This window comes from Schistosoma mansoni (assembly GCF_000237925.1).
Source record: "Schistosoma mansoni, WGS project CABG00000000 data, chromosome 2 unplaced supercontig 0171, strain Puerto Rico, whole genome shotgun sequence".
Lineage (NCBI taxonomy): Eukaryota > Metazoa > Platyhelminthes > Trematoda > Strigeidida > Schistosomatidae > Schistosoma > Schistosoma mansoni.
In genome coordinates, this window is record NW_017386001.1 from 74348 (window position 1) to 93006 (window position 18659).

Genomic DNA, 18659 nt, shown 5'->3' on the forward strand with positions numbered 1-18659 from the left:
CATCAGAAAAAAGAAAGAATTTATTTACAAGAAAGGTTTGGAAGTTGGGTTCTAAGTTTTATTTAAAGTTTTCGACGATCTGGCCTTCATCAGCTGGAAAAAAAGATCTATTACAAACGCAAAGTAATAACTCACATTTTTTGCCTTATTGATTTCACGCTTCTCATCGAATCTAATTTCATCTAGTTTCTAAAAAATGTATTTCAATGTAAATAGTGGTGATAATAATTACGCGTTCTGCATCACGACGAGCGATAGATACTTCGGCAATTATTTGAGCTACTTTTTTCTCGTTCACATCAAATGTCTTCAATTCCTTATCTACATAAAATATGATCAATGAGATACTTGGGGTTAAGCGCCTGCAACAACGTAACATTAAAATGGAAAAATACAGCGAATCCCATTTTTAAACGAACAGATTTATTGATGTATGATAATACTTTACAGTGAATTTTTCGTTTTCATGCCTTCAGATTAAGTGACTCTTGGTAGTTATTTAAGAAATGAGCCGTAGAATAATGAAATGCAACAGCTAATATTACCAATTTATATCCATTGGATTGAAATTTTTCATTAGTTTTGTACTTAATATTGAGGTTATTCAGCGAATTATTGGCCGGAATGGTCATAATGTAAGCAGTCTCACTCATTGTATAACAATCGCATTTACGTAAGAAATGTGAGATCGGTTAAAGAGTCGTTAAATACAATTAATTGGAGCTGGAAATTGGATTTCCATACTCAATATACCCATATAATTTCCAATAAAATGTGTCTACCTCGATAATTGCATTGGTGTAAAGACAGATAATTATGCTTGTGTTTACTATCTAAAGAACGGTTGATAATGGAGTTCACAATCAACAACAATGCAACCGTGTACTGATCATATATATGGTCGTTTAGGTCTCATACAGCTAAGTGGTTTGGTAATGCGATTATTATTTACTGAGTCAGTCACAACGTACAGCCTACCACAAATTTACGTTAGTTTAACTCCACACTGAATTAGCATAACGATATGATATTGATTTTGGGACAGTGGGAATGGGAAATCAGTTATTTACGTTTGTCATTTTATATTTGTATACGCCAACTTCGTGCATAAATCTGTACGTGATTTTTTTTTAATACTTTTTTAATTGTGCCAAATTCAATCTCGTTTATAGTGGTAAACATTTAACTACTAATCATACCTTAAGAAGTAGTATTAGGGATCTCCTGGTATGTTTGTACATAACTGATTTGTTTTTTTTTGACAACGGCCGTTAAATGAAGTGTTACTAAATAGCAAGTTAGGACATAATTTGAGATCAGAATCGCATAAAAGTCACTAGATGATATTGGAAAATTATTACAAGAATAATATACGAATTTTGTTGTTTGGGAAGAAAAACAATTTTTCGAAGATCAATCAATTTAAAGTGTGACTTACTGATAAATGTTTGGATAGCTTTTAAACGTTTTACTTCAAAAAGGTCACACAATGTCAATGCTAAACCAGCTTTCCCAGCCCGAGCAGTCCGGCCTACTCGGTGAACATAATCTTTAGGTCGAATAGGAACATTATGATTGATTACGATATCAACTGTTGGAAAATCAAGTCCACGGCTTGCCAGGTCTGTTGCAATCAGAACACGAATCTGACTAGAACGAAAAAGAGTCAATGAAGATATGCGGTTTTTCTGAGTCATAGAGGAGTGAAGTAAGGTTGTTTTAATACCTAGACTGGTCATCATCAGTCCAATAAGATGACACCATTTGCATTTATTTGTAAAAATCATAATAAGTGAATGTGGATTCTCAGTAAGAAATTGATCGACAGTATGAACCAAAAATGCTTCTTTGTGTTCAGGTCGCATCAGAATATAATACTGACTTAAGGTCTCGACAGTTACGGCCCCTGCAGATGAACACGTAGTCATGCATTCAGGTTGCCATAAAATAGGAGGGCGTCTGTTTTCAGCGTAGGCCACTGACTTTGCAGCCTCTAAGGAAGATTTGACTGCACCACTGAATGTAGCACTAAAAAGCAACGTTTGACGACGTTTCGGAAGTGCTTTTAATATAGTGTTCAGATCTTCGCCAAAATTATCTTCCAACAATCTATCTGCTTCGTCTAGAACCACCACTTTCGTTCTGGATAAGGTCCATTCTGGCTTATTCTCAGTATCAGCTTCTTGTGCGGCTGTCTGGGTGCGCAGAAGATCAGCCAACCGTCCAGGAGTAGAAACGACAATATGTGGAGATCGAGCTAAGTCAATACTCTGATGAACTATGCTTCTTCCACCAGTTATCACCAACACGTTACATAGTGGTTCACCTTGGATTAAATTTAACCCAGCGGCTTGTTCCCCAATTTGATGCGCCAACTCCCTAAAACAACAAAAACGTGGATATATTACATAAGTCAGTCAGATCTAGGAATGGTTAGCGAGATAAAACAAATAACTTTGCAGCCTGTTCAACTGATATATATGAGCATAAGCGTTCTCCTGCCAATCGGAAAAATGTACTCGCCAACAAACAACCTTATTTTACAATTCAATAACCATTAAAACCCGTAGACTTTAATAACGCCTTAAAAAACATTTTACAAAAATAAATACGCCCATAACCTATTGCACTTTATAGATTGCGTTTATTGATTATGGTTATCTCTATAAAGTTGCTAGATACAATAAGAAATGACTTAAAAAGCCCTAGGTCCATCGACGTGTGTTTGATCATATATCACAGTTCTGTTGATGGATTCGTTTTACAGCACTAGCCATAATAGTATGTTGAGACAAATTTTTTTCATATACACCCGAACTGTTAAAGCGAGCATCACGGATTCAAACTTTAGTGGAGAAAGCATTTGACTTTCAACTATTGGATTTTCGGTCCGAAATTCACCTTAAATAATTTTATTTGGGCACCCGGGTATTATTATTATTATTTACACATCTACACATTGGTACAAAGGGGCACCAGATATATATGCGCGACACCAATCTCATTTGGTTTGTGTGAGGGTTGTGATACTGACCAGGTGCCCAAACTGAAGCAGGTGGTTTTTTTTAGGGGGCCACACCCGGAGTTTTAGACCTAGAGGTTTAATCCACAAGGCAGTGATGCAACGTCAGGATATGCAGTTTGATGGTATCCAGTGACCAAATATAATTTCATACGCCATTTGTTTCCTCAAGATCTTGGAGCCCACGTGCACCATTGGTTTGGAATCAGGGTTTCCCAACTCCCCGTAGGTGGACTTTCCGTGTCCACTAACCCGGTTAAAGCGCCAGACACTCGCTTTTCGCCCTCTCAATTTCGTAAACAACAACCTCGCCGCGAGAAGGCAGTGAGTAGGAATTCCAAGGCAGTTGCTGTATACGCGTGGCCATGTGAGAGCATTTCGAGAGGGAGAGCGGACTCTCCCTATCCTCGGCCGTACCAGGGCATTTAGGGGCACCCGGAGAATAGCATCATCCTTCACGAAAATTGTGACTTGAAGGCTAATTCAAGAATACTTCATTCTCAGCTGGGTAGTGTTAGAATTTCAATTTCCGTGATAACTTCAGAGATATCCTACTCGTTGTTTGCAGGCACATCTGAATGTTTACTTAACATAAAATAATGATGATAGTTTTGAAGGAATGGATATTAGTATGAAGTCTCTAACTTCTGGTTTGAGCCGTGTTAGTAGGTACAGACTACTCGGTTGGGGTCAAAGCGATCTATCGTAATCAATGTCTGGAGACTCTAGGTGATATGGCTCAGAATCAATCACAATGGCGTAAGTGTATGCACTCTGTCTTCCCTTAAACTGTGAGGTTAAAATTACTTTACATATTTCTTTCTATCAACTAATTCTTCCTTCCTGTATTATATCTTTACATGCAATCTTTTATATATTATTACCATTGAAGTAACTACTTCTATAAATTTGGTGTTCACCTTCTTGTGCTAATGAGGTGTGGCAACATGGACTGATGCATATACGTGAATGGTCCCAAGCTGTAGCTGACTGATATTAGCATGCAGCAAATCACGAATGTTATTTTAAACCAACTAGCGTGCGATTTATGAATGCTATTTTTCATTTAGGGACTATTTGTCTTGGTAGTCTCTGGTTGTCATAATAGTAAGAGTCATAGATGACAAGGTCCTGTTAACTGTGAACTTTAGAATTTCACGGAAATGAAAACAACTACCCCTGTAGAGCAAATTTTTGGAGATATTTCCCAATACCCTGATGGAAAAAACATTAATTCATAGATCACTTAAGACACAATATGATGGAAAATACTGGTCAGATCAATTAGAAGACGTGATATCATGAGTGTATCATCAGATGACGAATTTCGGAATCATTTATCTTAACACTCCATAAATGAACATACTCACAATTTTATTTTTTTTCAGCCATATATTAAAGTTACCAGTCAACTGGTTTTATTTAAAAGAAACTATTATGGAGCATTTCATTTTAGCTAACAAACGTTCGTTGACTTAACAGACAAAAGTTTGTCTAAAATGGAAAGCTCTGTCGACTAGTCAAGATCCTCATGCATCTTTTCACTCAAAAAAAGGTGTTGGCTAACTTTAAAAGACCTTTATGTCAGAGAAATATAAACAAAAATTCTAGATAACCAGTACCTTGTTGGAGTAATTATTAGAGCATATAATGGTTTGAGTTCCGTCATGAGTGATTGAAGTATGGGGATCAAAAATGCTGCTGTTTTTCCAGAACCAGTTTTGGCACATGCTACTACATCATTTCCTAAAACTGCATTAAAAAGTTACAAAAAAACCTTCCAAAATCACTGGAATGCAGCCTTCTTGAACTTCCGTAGGTTTATTAATCCCTTTATCTCTTAGCAACTCAACAATTTCAGGACATACACCAAGTTCTTCAAAAGTCATTTAGATCCGAATATCTTGTACTGCACTGGTTAATGTAGATATCAATTCTAAGTATCAGGTTTCTAAGATATGAAAAATAACAAGAGCCATCAAACATGTAAACTAAGAATATACATAGACACTAAAGATTTGAATATAATTTTTCAAGTTTTAATGTTATGTAAGCCTTTGTACAGTAAAAGCTAAGTTAGCATACTTCAACCTGAGAAGCAATAAAGTTGTTGCAAAGTTGTTTTAACTGTGAGGTGTGGAATGTTCAACTTTTTGGTGGTGTGAAATTTCGTTAAGACTAAATTTCTATAAACATCCAACGCTGGTGATTTCAGATCATCTCTGATACTTTGACCCTCAATGAAATTCTCTTGTGTGTGCTGGAAGATTATTGTTGACAACCACAAAGTATTAAGTTCCAGTTAAAACACGGATACAAATGATGATTACTGCCATTTAGTGTCTATGAAGAATTTATCAAGTATGACAAACTTCCCAAGTATGTCACCATTACATTACTTTTAGAGTTATGTTGAGATAAAACATTCAAATATACACCTACCTTCTGAAGTAAATGAAACATATGCATCTAAATAACAGTTGAACTATCGTTTAAATATCACGAAACTGACGAAGTTCCTAAATCGATCTGACTTTGATTTTTAAATATTATAGTGAGCTTGTAAATAATACTGTGTGTGTAGCCGCCGATTGTTTTATCGTACACGAATAAAACGAGTAAAATACGCACATATAATTAGAGGAATGAAATTCATACATGTGATGACAGAGTTACTTTTTATAGACAAAAAGGAAGACGAATTGCCCACAATTTTTTTCTGAGTAGGATTTAGAAAAGATGAGAACTCTCCTGAGTTAACGACGTATTTGCATTTGGTAGGAGTAACGATTCGTATGAGAGATAACTTGGACGATCAAGAGTACTTTATGTAACATTTAGATCTACAGTAAGTGACCTGAATAAAACTAAATCAATAAAATGTAGCTACCTTAACACTACCCACACTGATATAAGCCAACCAATATTTTTTGTAACTAAATGGGAACATGCAAACGAGATGACAACAAGGTGAGGGTTCTTTGATTTTAGCATAAAAGAAACAAGGTTGAATCTCTATGATAGAACCATGTATGAAAAACCATGTTTATTTTTGACAAATTGTAGACCAGAAAGTCTAAATACTGCGTAAATTTATCCAAAGACACCAGCTTTTTAGGTAAATGTCTCCATGAAGGAAATAAAAGAAAGAACAGATGACCATTTTCCAAAAGCGGAAGAGAGTGCGGAATTGTTGTATGCTCTTCAGAATTCACACCAAACATCCGTAGTGATTTGAACATGCTTTCCAATAGTTGTTTTTCATCCACATCAAATTAGCTTAGTGTGAGTAAAGAGCTCTGGAAAAGTAGCCAATTCCCCACTTACATTAAAATCATAAGCGACGAACTTTGACTCTATGAACAGAGTAATTGACTTGTAGCCAAATACGAAAAGACTTTTCCTTTATATACAGTGCAATAACCTCTTGATACGATTTAACTGCTGGTTTGTTGCTACTTCTACTCTTTCAGATGACATTCTGAGGAATACGCAGATAATGAATCGAGTGTGTATTAAATATTAATATCATCGCCAAGATATTTAAAATAATTTAGGAATGAAATGTCTTATAAGTTGTCACCTCAATCAACGAATATCTCGCGATAGCGGTTAACACCTTTCCAGAAGGTACTTTGTGTACTAGGGAAACATGTAAAGTAACGTGAGTGAGGAGGGCAGGAAAACAAAAGAAACAATGATTCGACGATCTAGCAAGCACACACCATACACTCACATTTAATAATGAGAATAGACGACAATCTTGTGGTAAGAACTAGAAACATATAATTCAACATGCTACACTCGACAAACCATTACACGTTGTAGCGTCACTTCTGAATCAACCACCTCAGTCGTAAAATGGGTCAAAAGGTCGTGGATGGGATATAAGCTTTCGTTTAACAGGCTATCGTACCTAGTACCAATTGATTACTGATGCATTCAGGTATGAACCTAGATATATTTGAAATTGAAAAGCGAAACATAAGTAAGTCGTAATGAAATACTCTATTGAGGCTCTAAGAGTATTTTGTGTCCTCTTAAATGGTTCAAATGGTTGAGGACGGAATAGAAGAAGCTTTCGCTTAACGGGCTTCCGTGTCTGGCAGCAGTGGATCACCAATACCTCCTCTTAAAAGGACTCCTAAAAATTCACTTAAACCACCTCTGCCGGTAGGGATTTTTCTAGTATCTTTCTCTGGTTTATGTGTGCTGCGACTATGATTCGCCTCGGAACTGCGCCTATTTAGGTATTTTAGGTGATACCCTTTAGTGTTTAGAATGCTGTTAGTCATTAAAGGGTCACATCAGCGACACTTATACTTTAATGTGTTATGACCCAAAACTGTCTTCATAAAGTTTGATTCCTTGAACTGGTTTCGTATCTCGCAGTTGGAAACGTTCCAGTTTATTCGTATTCATTACGAGTGAAAGAGAAACAAAACACTTCCATAATGTTAAGAAACATACTGTTGAGACAGGAAAAAATGAGTTTCATCGTTACCAGTGCAAGGTTTACTCGAAAGAGATTTTTATCGCTGTCAACTTAAGATTTAAGATCACAGGGCACAAACACAATGAGATCCTTTTCAGCTCAAGGTTCCCCTTGAAGAGAGTAGTAATCGTAGTCCGCAAAATATCTCACATGACCTACTTTACACTTTGAAGTGTCAGAAGTAAGTCTCTTGTTATCCGATCAACTTTGAAGTCCAGTCGCATCCTCCTGAAGTGACAGATGATTATACTGGCTACAAACATCTCTCCAGAGTTTCACATCACCAGAGAAAACTAATAAGTCAAACAACACTTTCTGAGGAAACTCCTTCATACAAACTGAGAAAGGAAGAGGTCCTAGTACTGATTTCTGAAGGAGCCCATCAGGACATTCCGTAGTCTGAAAGTGAAGTTTACACTGACCTTAATATGTCAATTAGGAAGATACGCAGTGAGCCAATCAATTAATGGTGACTTCATACACAATCATTTGAGCTTATTGATAAAACGCATATGATTGGACCCATCAACATTGTAGCTGTAAATAATTCCCCAAAATCAATAGCTTTCTAAGTGTTCGACATTGGATGCTGACCACGTTGTTTAAGTGGACTTGCTTAGCTGAAGGCTTTCGGTCATGCATCCGCACCAGATCACGTTTCAACTCGGCGTGGGACACTGCTCCTACGTTCATTAGCCAGCTTATAGTAAAGGTTCCTCGATATATTGGTAACGTATCAAATATATCTTTCCTACCTCTTCTCGTCTGACTTCTGATTTCCTCTGGCCGGGAACGATCGATTATAGAAGATACTACTGGTTGCTAGTTGTAAAACTAGAATATCCGTTGTATCCTCAGTGGTGAGGCCGACGTGATCTGGTACACCAAGCGCACAAACTGTGAGTCTGTTCCGTTTTGGAATATTATTATTCATTGTTATTCTTCATTTGATTTTTATATATTGTGATATACTTTTTTTTCGCGAGTTGTTTCCCGGATATATTTTAATTAGACATTTTTCGTTCTCTATATTACTATGACGGAACACTCTCCTAAGGTTTTTAAGTTAAAGTCTATTCCCCCTATTTCGATTCAATTAACTCCTTTCTGGCCTGATAATGTCGAGTCCTGGTTCTGCTACGCAGAAGCCGACTTTGACGGCCACGGCATTACAGACTCACGCTCACGATTCCTCGCGGTAGTTAAGGCGTTACCGCGCGAGTTTAACGGATACGTAACACCTAGTAGGTTTACTAGTGATGCTTCGGAACCTTACGAAACTCTCAAACGTTCGATTCTAAAACGTGGAGACCTAACCGACCGACAACGGTTAGACCAACTCCTCCATAACATCGACCTGCAACATGGTTCTGCTACAGATATGTTGCTTAGGATGAGAGAAGTGATAGGTCAAAGAACCTTTGACGAAGGCCTATTCAAAGAACTTTTCTTATCCAGACTCCCAAAACAGGTGCAGGCGGTTCTCGTCTCGTTCCAAAACAACGCTGTAGACGAGCTGGCTGCATCTGCCGACCGAATCCTAGAAATCACCAAATCCACTAGCGCCGAGGTCTTTTCCGTCAAAGAAAAACCTCAAACGACCCCGAATGACATTACCGAACTATGTCATACACTGACACGATATCTTAGGTTTCGTAATGACCGTAGTCGGTCAAAATCCTCAAGTAGGAGCGTTTCACGTAAGCGATCTGCCTCTCGACCACGAGAGACAGACAACCCCGACTGGTGCTGGTATCACAACCAGTACGGTAAATCCTCTAGAAATTACAGGAAGCCCTGCAATCACCCGAAGTCTAAGGCGACTGACACGAATAAGATTTCGGGAAACTTCCCAGCCGGCACGCGTTAACGGCAACCGTAGCCGGCGAACACAGCCGTCTGTTATACGTCACGGATGTGACTACGAAAGTTCGCTACCTCGTCGACAACGGCGCAGAAGTTAGCGTTCTTCCAGCAAATCCCGACGACAGACTTCGCGAGTCTGTTTTAAGTTTACAGGTGGCAAACGGAAAGCCGACCGCTACTTACGGTAAAAGGTACGTCTACCTTAACGTGGGTTTACGCAAACCCATACACTGGATTTTCGTGGTTGCAGATGTCTCTATGCCAACCATTGGTATAGACCTGTTACAATACCACAATCTACTCATCGACACACGCCCACGAAGGTTACTAGACTGAAACACTAAGTTATCCGTTTGCGTGACTCCTTGTTCTGGTTGCATATTATCCCCGGTCACGATTAAGCACACCATAGACCCCTTGTGCCAATCAGAACTCGACAAATATCCCGGGATATACCAACCGCAATCGAAATTGCCTTGTGTAACCAGCACTGTTACACATCACATCTCGACTACAGGACCACCTGTATTTTCGAAAGCCCGAAGACTCGCTCCCGAAAAACTTAGGTTAGCTAAAAACGAATTCGACCATATGATGGACCTAGGGATAATTCGACCATCAAATAGTCCATGGTCATCCCCATTGCACATGGTCCCTAAAAAGGACAGCAACGATTGGCGTCCAACTGGTGATTATCGGCGTCTGAATGCTAAAACCATTCCCGATTGTTACCCGCTGCCTCATATTCACGATTTGACAGCTACCTTGAAAGGTACAACTGTCTTTTAGAAAATCGACTTGGTTAAAGCTTATAACCAAATCCCGATGGCACCTGACGACATTCCTAAAACCGCCATCATCACTCCCTTCGGTCTTTACGAATTTCTACGAATGCCTTTTGGTTTAAGAAATGCGGCTCAAACCTTCCAAAGGTTTATAGACGACGTCTTCCGAGGTCTCAACTTCGTACATGCGTATGTTGATGACTGTCTAATAGCAAGTCCGGACAGAGAATCTCATCTCAAGCATCTGGACATTGTTTTCGATCGACTCCAAAGACATGGCATTACGTTCAACATTCAGAAATGCCAAATCGGAACTAACTCCTTAAACTTCTTAGGACACACTATTGATGCCCAAGGCATCCGACCCCTTAGAAGCAAAGTGGCGGCCATTCTGGATTACCCAGAACCGACCACGATCAAGCAGTTGCGAACTTTTAACGGACTTGTAAGTTTCTACAGACGGTTCATACCTAAATGCGCATCATTTATGAAACCGTTGAACGACCAGCTTCGTGGAAATGCAAAATCAATTAGTTTAGACGACACAGCCCGTAAAGCATTCTCCACAGTTAAGGAACACATCGCAAAGGCAACCCTACTTGCGCATCAGGACACTCAGGCGCCCATTAGTATCGCCGTAGACGCATCCGACTCAGCAATCGGAGCAGTCTTACAACAATGGGTTAACAACTCATGGCAACCTTTAGGATTTTTCTCGAGACGGTTGCTAGACGCTGAATCTAGGTACAGCACGTTCGGTAGGGAACCCCTAGCTATGTATTGTGCTGTACGGCATTTCCAACATTCTATCGAAGGAAGAGAATTCACACTTTTTACCGATCATAAACCTCTTACCTTCTCCTTAAGTTCATCTTCAGAGAAGTACTCACCCCGAGAGTCTCGACAACTCGACTACATTTCGCAGTTTACTTCAGACATACAACATATTTCTGGAGCTAACAATGTAGTCGCAGACGCCTTGTCTCGAATTAGCTCCTTGAACAGTTTCCAAGGAATCGACCTTCTTAAACTCGCTCAGCTTCAAAAAGAAGACATTGATCTTCAGCATGAGTTATCCTCGACAACTCTTAAACTGAGTATAAAGCAGATGGGAACAGGTAAGGAAACCTTACTTTGCGACACATCTACAGGTAGGGATCGTCCAATAGTACCAAAACATTATCGACGCAACGTCTTCAATACGTTGCACAATCTTTCTCATCCAGGTGCTCGTGCAACAGTCAAACTTATAGCCGAACGGTTTTGTTGGCCTGGCATGAATAAAGACGTGAGGGAGTGGGCACGCTCCTGTGTAAGCTGTCAGAAATCCAAGGTCATAAGACACAACAAATGTCCCTTAGGCTCTTTCAAAACCCCTGACGCTCGTTTCGACCACATCCATATAGATTTGGTAGGACCCTTACCCGACTCGAACGGATACTCATATCTCCTAACATGCGTGGACCGTTTCACTCGATGGCCAGAAGCAGTACCGATTAAGGACATTACTGCTGAAACCGTGGCCCGCGCTGTCGTCGAACGATGGGTAGCAAGTTTCGGCTGCCCTTCCACGATCACTACAGACCGCGGACGCCAGTTCGAATCCGGACTTTTCCGTTGTCTGACCTCACTATTAGGAATCACGCGCTTCCGAACGACCGCCTACCACCCACAAGCAAACGGGTTGGTAGAACGTTTTCATCGACAACTAAAAGCTTCATTATCAGCTTCAAACGTTTCACAGTGGACAGGCGCTCTTCCACTCGTCTTGCTAGGTATCCGCAATGCAGTGAAAGCTGACATGGGATACACGGCATCTCAACTCGTTTACGGAACGACACTTCGACTCCCAGGAGAATTCGTGGATCCTTCAGCTTCTTCATTGAACATGGATCTAAACTCTTACACGAGTAGGCTTACAAACGCTATGCGTTCAGTTAAACCTGCTCACACTCGACCTCAATCAACTGATGTTTTCGTTCAACCCGAATTACGACATAGTACACACGTCTTCGTTCGTCGAGACTCACATCGACGACCCCTCGAATCAGCATACGAAGGACCCTTCAAAGTTCTTCAGCGCGAACCTAAGTACTATGTAGTCGATAAGAACAGTACGAACGATAGCACCAGTATCGATCGACTCAAAGCAGCGTACTTAAAAAGAAACCCTAGCTACGTCGATTTTCCTTCGGTACAAGCAAACGACACAGCTACTTTACCTGTAGTACCCTACACGACAACCGACACACAACTTGATACTTCGCTAACGTCGATAGAGAAACCTAAAACAACGTGCTGTGGAAGAAGAGTAAGATTTCCAGAACATCTTAACGAATATTGCACGTAGGACACAGGCATTATCTTGAATTACCCTTTCATAGTTTATTATAAATTTTTTTTAATATGCTCATTTTTTTTATTTATATAAAAAAAAACAAAAAAAACAAAACATTTTATTTTTTTGAGCGTATTTATATTTTTTTTATATGAAAAAAAACCAAAAAAAACATTTTTTCCGATCGCTTTTACGCTGTTTGTAAGTGTATTAGTTTATTCATTTTTTTCCCCGCTCATCTTGTGTCCTTAAGCAAGTACGAGTGTATTTTCGACATACACTCACACGTTTTATTTTTCCTCTTTTCTAGGACGGCTGGAAAAGAACGACGAAGTTTCGCAAGGAACCGAAATTTTTATTGTACTTTATTTCTTTATTGCTACGTTGTACATTTTGGTCCCTTAGTATAAGGAAAGACGACCAGACGCTGCTAAACGAAGCAAGCTATCAGAAGAGTGTTTACCAACGACAAACTCGTTGGGTTTAAACTTCTGGCTGGTCACGTTTTAGGGGCATCACTACCTCACTAGGGGGGGAGTGATCTGTAGCTGTAAATAATTCCCCAAAATCAATAGCTTTCTAAGTGTTCGACATTGGATGCTGACCACGTTGTTTAAGTGGACTTGCTTAGCTGAAGGCTTTCGGTCATGCATCCGCACCAGATCACGTTTCAACTCGGCGTGGGACACTGCTCCTACGTTCATTAGCCAGCTTATAGTAAAGGTTCCTCGATATATTGGTAACGTATCAAATATATCTTTCCTACCTCTTCTCGTCTGACTTCTGATTTCCTCTGGCCGGGAACGATCGATTATAGAAGATACTACTGGTTGCTAGTTGTAAAACTAGAATATCCGTTGTATCCTCAACAGTTTATTAAAAGTTAAGGAATATGACATCAACCCTCTCCTTGCTATCAGAGATGGTTGTCCATCTATCCACTGTGGTCATCAGGTTGATTATACAAGTGCAACCATTCTTATAACCATTCTGTTGGGGTGAATAGAGGTTTATGGGTAGTAAGTAGTCATGCAGACCATTGCATATCAGTGACTACATAATTTTTGAGGGTATTGAGAAACGTTCTGATGGCCGTCGGCCTGACAGTTAGCTGTGTTAAACCTGTTTTAAAAGTTAGTGTACTGTAAACCAACTTCCGATTTTCTGTCACTGTACCTCATCTTGGTAAATGTGAAAACATTACACTAGACGTTTTTGCCGAAATTGAAGCTGCTTCCCTCAGTCTGGCAAAATGAACCATATCCGGGCTGTGAGAGATCTACTTTCTCGGACACATCAATCCGGTGCTTATGCTAACTTCTGAGACTTCTCTTAAGTTTCAAGTGATACTTTCGCCGACTTACGTTGTATTTCACAGTTGGAATGTCTGAAACCAATATTTTGCTAGTGGATGGGCGGTATCACCGACGTTGTCTGTTGAACATTTGGGAACTAACAACTGAGAAACATTAGCTTTGATTTATCGATGCAAAGCTCCATGACGGATCCCAGACAAATTGGTCGATCGCCTTGCCTGGTACTGAAGCCTGTCTTCTCTAGTCGCTTTTGCGCATTTGTTTCTTGCTTGTTTCAACTATCAATATTTGTTGTTCTCACTAGCTCGCTTCCATTCTGACCAGTAGTATTTTTTAATTTTAACCGTTTGAACTGCGTAACTCCTTATGACTGCGCGGTATTTGCAACTTTCGTGGGATCGTATATGCTATTGACTGGTTTGTGTCAAGTAACATAGTATACGTTATGGAATCTTTGCCAAATCCACCTGCTGTATATCAAACTTTAAAGTTGACACATACGGCCTCTTCGAATTCCAACTCTTGTTACTGTTTAAGCACAGTTCTACCAATCAAACTGAAGGCCATGGTCGCTTTTGAAAATTGTCGATTAGTAGTTCTTCATTTGACTCCGCCTGTAGCCCCTCTGGGGGATACTGCAGGTCCCAAGCCCGAATAAAGGAGGAGGGTTGGGCATGGTGTTAGCGACCCCATCCCTCAGAAAACTAATTAGCTAAAAAAACGCTAACCAGAAAAAATTATTCAAACCATTTGAGCCCTGCCCTGGGCATCAGAAGATCCTCATTTAAAAGAGTTATGACGCCTCATGGTGAAATCCGAGTTCCTTCGGAAGTCATGAAGCTGATGCCTCATCTGACAACCAGAGCAACCATTTATCTAAGTACATGGAATGCTCATACAATGTGTGAGGCAGAGAGAGTATTCCAAATTGCTGCGGAAATAAGGAGATACAACCTGGAGGTGCTTGGTATCAGTGAAACATATTAGACGCAGGTTGGACAACAACGACTATCTTCAGGGGAACTTCTGTTATACTCCGGTCATGAAGAACAAAATGCCCTACATACACAAGGAGTTGCATTGATGCTGTCCAAACAAGCGCAAAATGCCTTCATTTAATGGAAATCCCATGAATTTAGGATCATCAAGGCCTCCTTCAAAACAAAGAAAGAGGGCATGACAATGAACGTCATCCAATGCTATGCGCCTACCGACGATTACAATGAAGACGTTGAAGATCAATTCTACGACAGGCTGCAGTCAATCGTCGAGAAGTGCTCAACAAAGGACCTAACCATTCTAATGGGAGATTTAAATGCCAAGGTTGGAATGGGCAACACTGGACATTAAGACAACATGAGAAGACATAGACTAAGATAAAGGAATTAAAATGGTGATAGATTTGCAAACCTATGTGCCTTCAACAAGCTGGTCATAGGTGGCACCATATTCCCACACAAAAACATACACAAAGCCACTTGGATTTCACCGGATCACACTACACAGAATCAAATCGACCATACCTGCATCAACAAAAAGTTCAGGAGGACGATGGAGGATGTGGGAACCAGAAGAGGAGCTGATATAGCATCAGATCATCATTTGCTGGTTGCCAAGATGAAACTAAAACTTGAGAAGCACTGGACAATGGCGCGGACAATATCACAAAAGTTTAATACGGCTTTTCTCCAGGATACTGACAAATTCAAAAATAAGTTCCAGGTCTTTTATGGTCTACTCAATGGAGGGAGAACTACCATGAAGGACAACCAGAAAAATGTCAAGGAGACAATCACTTCAACACGTCAGGAGGTTCTGGGCCACAAGAAGCACTATCACAAGGAATGGATCACTGTTGATACACTGGATAAGATTGAAGAAAGGAGGAACAAGAAGGCAGCAATCAATATCAGCCGAACAAGAGCAGAAAAAGCCAAGTCACAAGCCGAATACACAGAAGTAAACAAGCAAGTGAAGAGGAGCATCAGAACCGAAAAACGTAAATATGTGGAAGATTTAGCAATGACAGCGCAAAAGGCTGCAAGAGAGGGAAACATGAGACAAAGTATGATACAACCAAGAAACTTGCTGAAAATTACCGTAAGCCAGAAAGACCAGTGAAAAGCAAGGAAGGCAAAGTAATCACCAACATTGAAGAGCAACGGAACAGGTGGGTAGAACACTTCAAAGAACTCTTGAATCGACCAGCTCCACTGAACTCACCCAACATCGAAGCAGCACCCACGGTCCTCCCAACCAATGTTGGCCCACCAACAATTGAAGAGATCAGCATGGCCATCAGACAAATCAAGAGCGGCAAAGCAGCGGGACCAGACAACATTCCAGCAAAGGTACTGAAGACAGATATAGCGGTAACTGCAAAGATACTCAGCATTCTTTTCAGCAAGATTTGGGGCGAAAAACAAGTACCAACAGACTGGAAAAAAGGACTTCTGATAGAAATACTAAAGAAAGGCGATCTCAGCAAGTGTGATAACTACAGAGGAATCACTCTTTTTTCAATACCAGGAAGGATTCCGTAGACGCCCAACTTCGAGATCAACAGTCTGGATTCCGTAAGGATCGATCGTATACAGACCAAATCGCAACTCTACGTATCATTGTGGAACAATCAATTGAATGGAATTTATCACTCTACGTCAACTTCATTGACTACGAGATAGCATTTGATAGCGTGAACAGGACAACACTATGGGGGCTTCGTTGACACTACGGCGTGCGTGAGAAGATAGTCAATGTCATACGGAATTCCTTTGATGGATTGAATTGCCGAATCGTCCATGTAGGACAACTCACTGACTCGTTGGGGGTAAAGACCGGTCTCAGGCAAGGTTGCTTACTCTCACCCTTTATCTTTCTCCTGGTCATCGACTGGATCATGAAGACGTCAACATCTGGAGGGAAGCACGGGATACAATGGACAAGTAGAATGCAGCTGGACGATTTAGACTTCGCGGATGATCTGGCTCTTCTATCTCATACGCAACGACGAATGCAGAAGACAACCAGTGTAGCAGCAGCAGTAGGTCTCAATATAAACAAAGGGAAAAGCAAGACCCTCCTATACAAAACGGCACGCACCAATCGAATTACACTTGACGGAGAAGCTCTGGAGGGTGTGGAAACCTTTACATATCTGGGCAGTATCATCGATGAACAAAGTGGATCTGATGCAGATATGATGGCGCGGATCGAAAAAGCAAGAACAGCATATCTACAATGGGGAACATTTGGAACTGGAAACAACTTTCAACCAACACTAAGATCAGAATTTTCAGCACAGATGTCAAGACAGTTCTACTGTATGGGGTGAGAACCTGCAGAACTACGAAAGCCATCATCCAAAAGATACAGGTGTTTATGAACAGCTGTCTACGCAAGATACTTCGAATCTGTTGACCAGACATTATCAGCAACAATCTACTGTGGGAGAGAACAAGTGAGACTTCAATGGAGGAAGAAATGAGGAAGAAACGCTGGAACTGAATAGGACACATATTAAGGAAACCATCCAACTGCGTCAAAAGGCAAGCCCTTACATGGAGTTCTGAAGGCCAAAGGAAAAGAGGAAGACCAATGAGCACATTACGCCGAGAAATGGAGACAGATATGAGAAGAATGAACAAAAATTGGATAGAACTAGAAAGGAAGTCCCAAGACAGGAGAATGCTGGTCGGTAGCCTATGCTCCATTGGGGTAGCAGGCGTAAGTAAGTAAGTTCTTCATTTGTGAAGATGCGGTTCGGAAGTGACAGCTTCTGATTGTTTCTCTTTTGAACTACTGACTCCACACTTCCTAATGGCCCTAGCCCTTGAATAAAGTGAAAGTACCGAGCTTCAGTAGAATCATCTTGTTAATTTCAGTGTTTCCAGCGAAATTGACTTTAGAACGACTAAAGTCTTTTAATATAAAGGTATGAGAGGCTTCAAGACAAACAGATTGAGATAATCACTGCAGTACACGATTGTCGAGCTCGGTATCAGCAAATGGGCTTACTGTATATTACTTCAACTAGATATTTTGAGGAATTAAACAATCTCACTGATCACTACACAGGTTTGTCAAGATTGATAAACTCCTGAGTATTGGTTTCATGTGCTTCCAGACAGGATCGTAAGTATAGCACTACCCACCTACAATTCCGACGTTTCTGACGTGTATTACTAGCTTCCCTCTCATGGTTCGAGATCTCCATGTTCCAGATATTCCTATCAAATGAGTGTATGAAACGCATATATGTCCTTGTTCTGTTTGTTTGAGTGAGCCTCATCCAAACAGAGAGAAAACCTACCCACTCAGAGTTTTCAAAATACTTAATCACTGCAGTTTCTACGTATTTTTTTTCAGTTCTTGACAGCGTACAGGTGGAACAGCCAATTCCAGTTTCCTTTTGTGTTTAATCCTTGTACCATGTAGTCTGTCTGGATGCATCTGGATTCCAGTTTTAAACCGGTGTTTATTGGCATGAAATGCCTGAAGGGTAGTGGCCGCAATTAGGGAAAACATGAAGATTAACTACATTAGTCAGGGTCTAGGATCATCTACTTCTTGGCCAATCGTACTACTTGTTGAGTCTGTATATTTTTAAGGTTCAAGGGCAGCGTTATGAACTTCTACTCTAGAACATCACAAACTGACAAGTCGGGTTTTGTGTTCTAGTATACCTTTCAGAATAATGTCCCTTCCATGAAAAAATGTCTCGTGAGATTCCTTTGAAATGTCTCTGATGAGATCGCTCGCCGAATGTGGTGTGCGCAAAAGTGTCTTCACATCTCTCTTAGTTTCCAGCAAGCGACTGCCAGATGAAGATCCTGCA

The 18659-nt window shown here is 40.3% G+C and overlaps 1 protein-coding gene across 2 annotated transcripts; it reads right to left on the reverse strand.

Annotated features, from left to right (window-relative positions):
- On the reverse strand, positions 1-6862 carry Smp_123410.1 (DEAD box ATP-dependent RNA helicase, putative; the record flags this gene model as incomplete). Of its 2 annotated transcripts, XM_018791527.1 has the most annotated exons (8): positions 6836-6862; positions 6759-6797; positions 4800-4973; positions 4645-4768; positions 1439-2379; positions 233-321; positions 136-189; positions 52-93 (listed from the first exon to the last, which is right to left on the reverse strand). In XM_018791527.1, exons 3-8 carry the CDS (start codon positions 4909-4911, stop codon positions 52-54), a joined length of 1362 nt encoding a protein of 453 aa, XP_018645302.1. In that variant the 5' UTR covers positions 4912-4973; positions 6759-6797; positions 6836-6862. The 2 variants fall into 2 exon arrangements, with proteins under 2 accessions (XP_018645301.1, XP_018645302.1); XM_018791528.1 differs by having other exon boundaries at positions 1-93; positions 4645-4973.
- Between the last annotated feature and the right edge of the window lie 11797 nt (positions 6863-18659).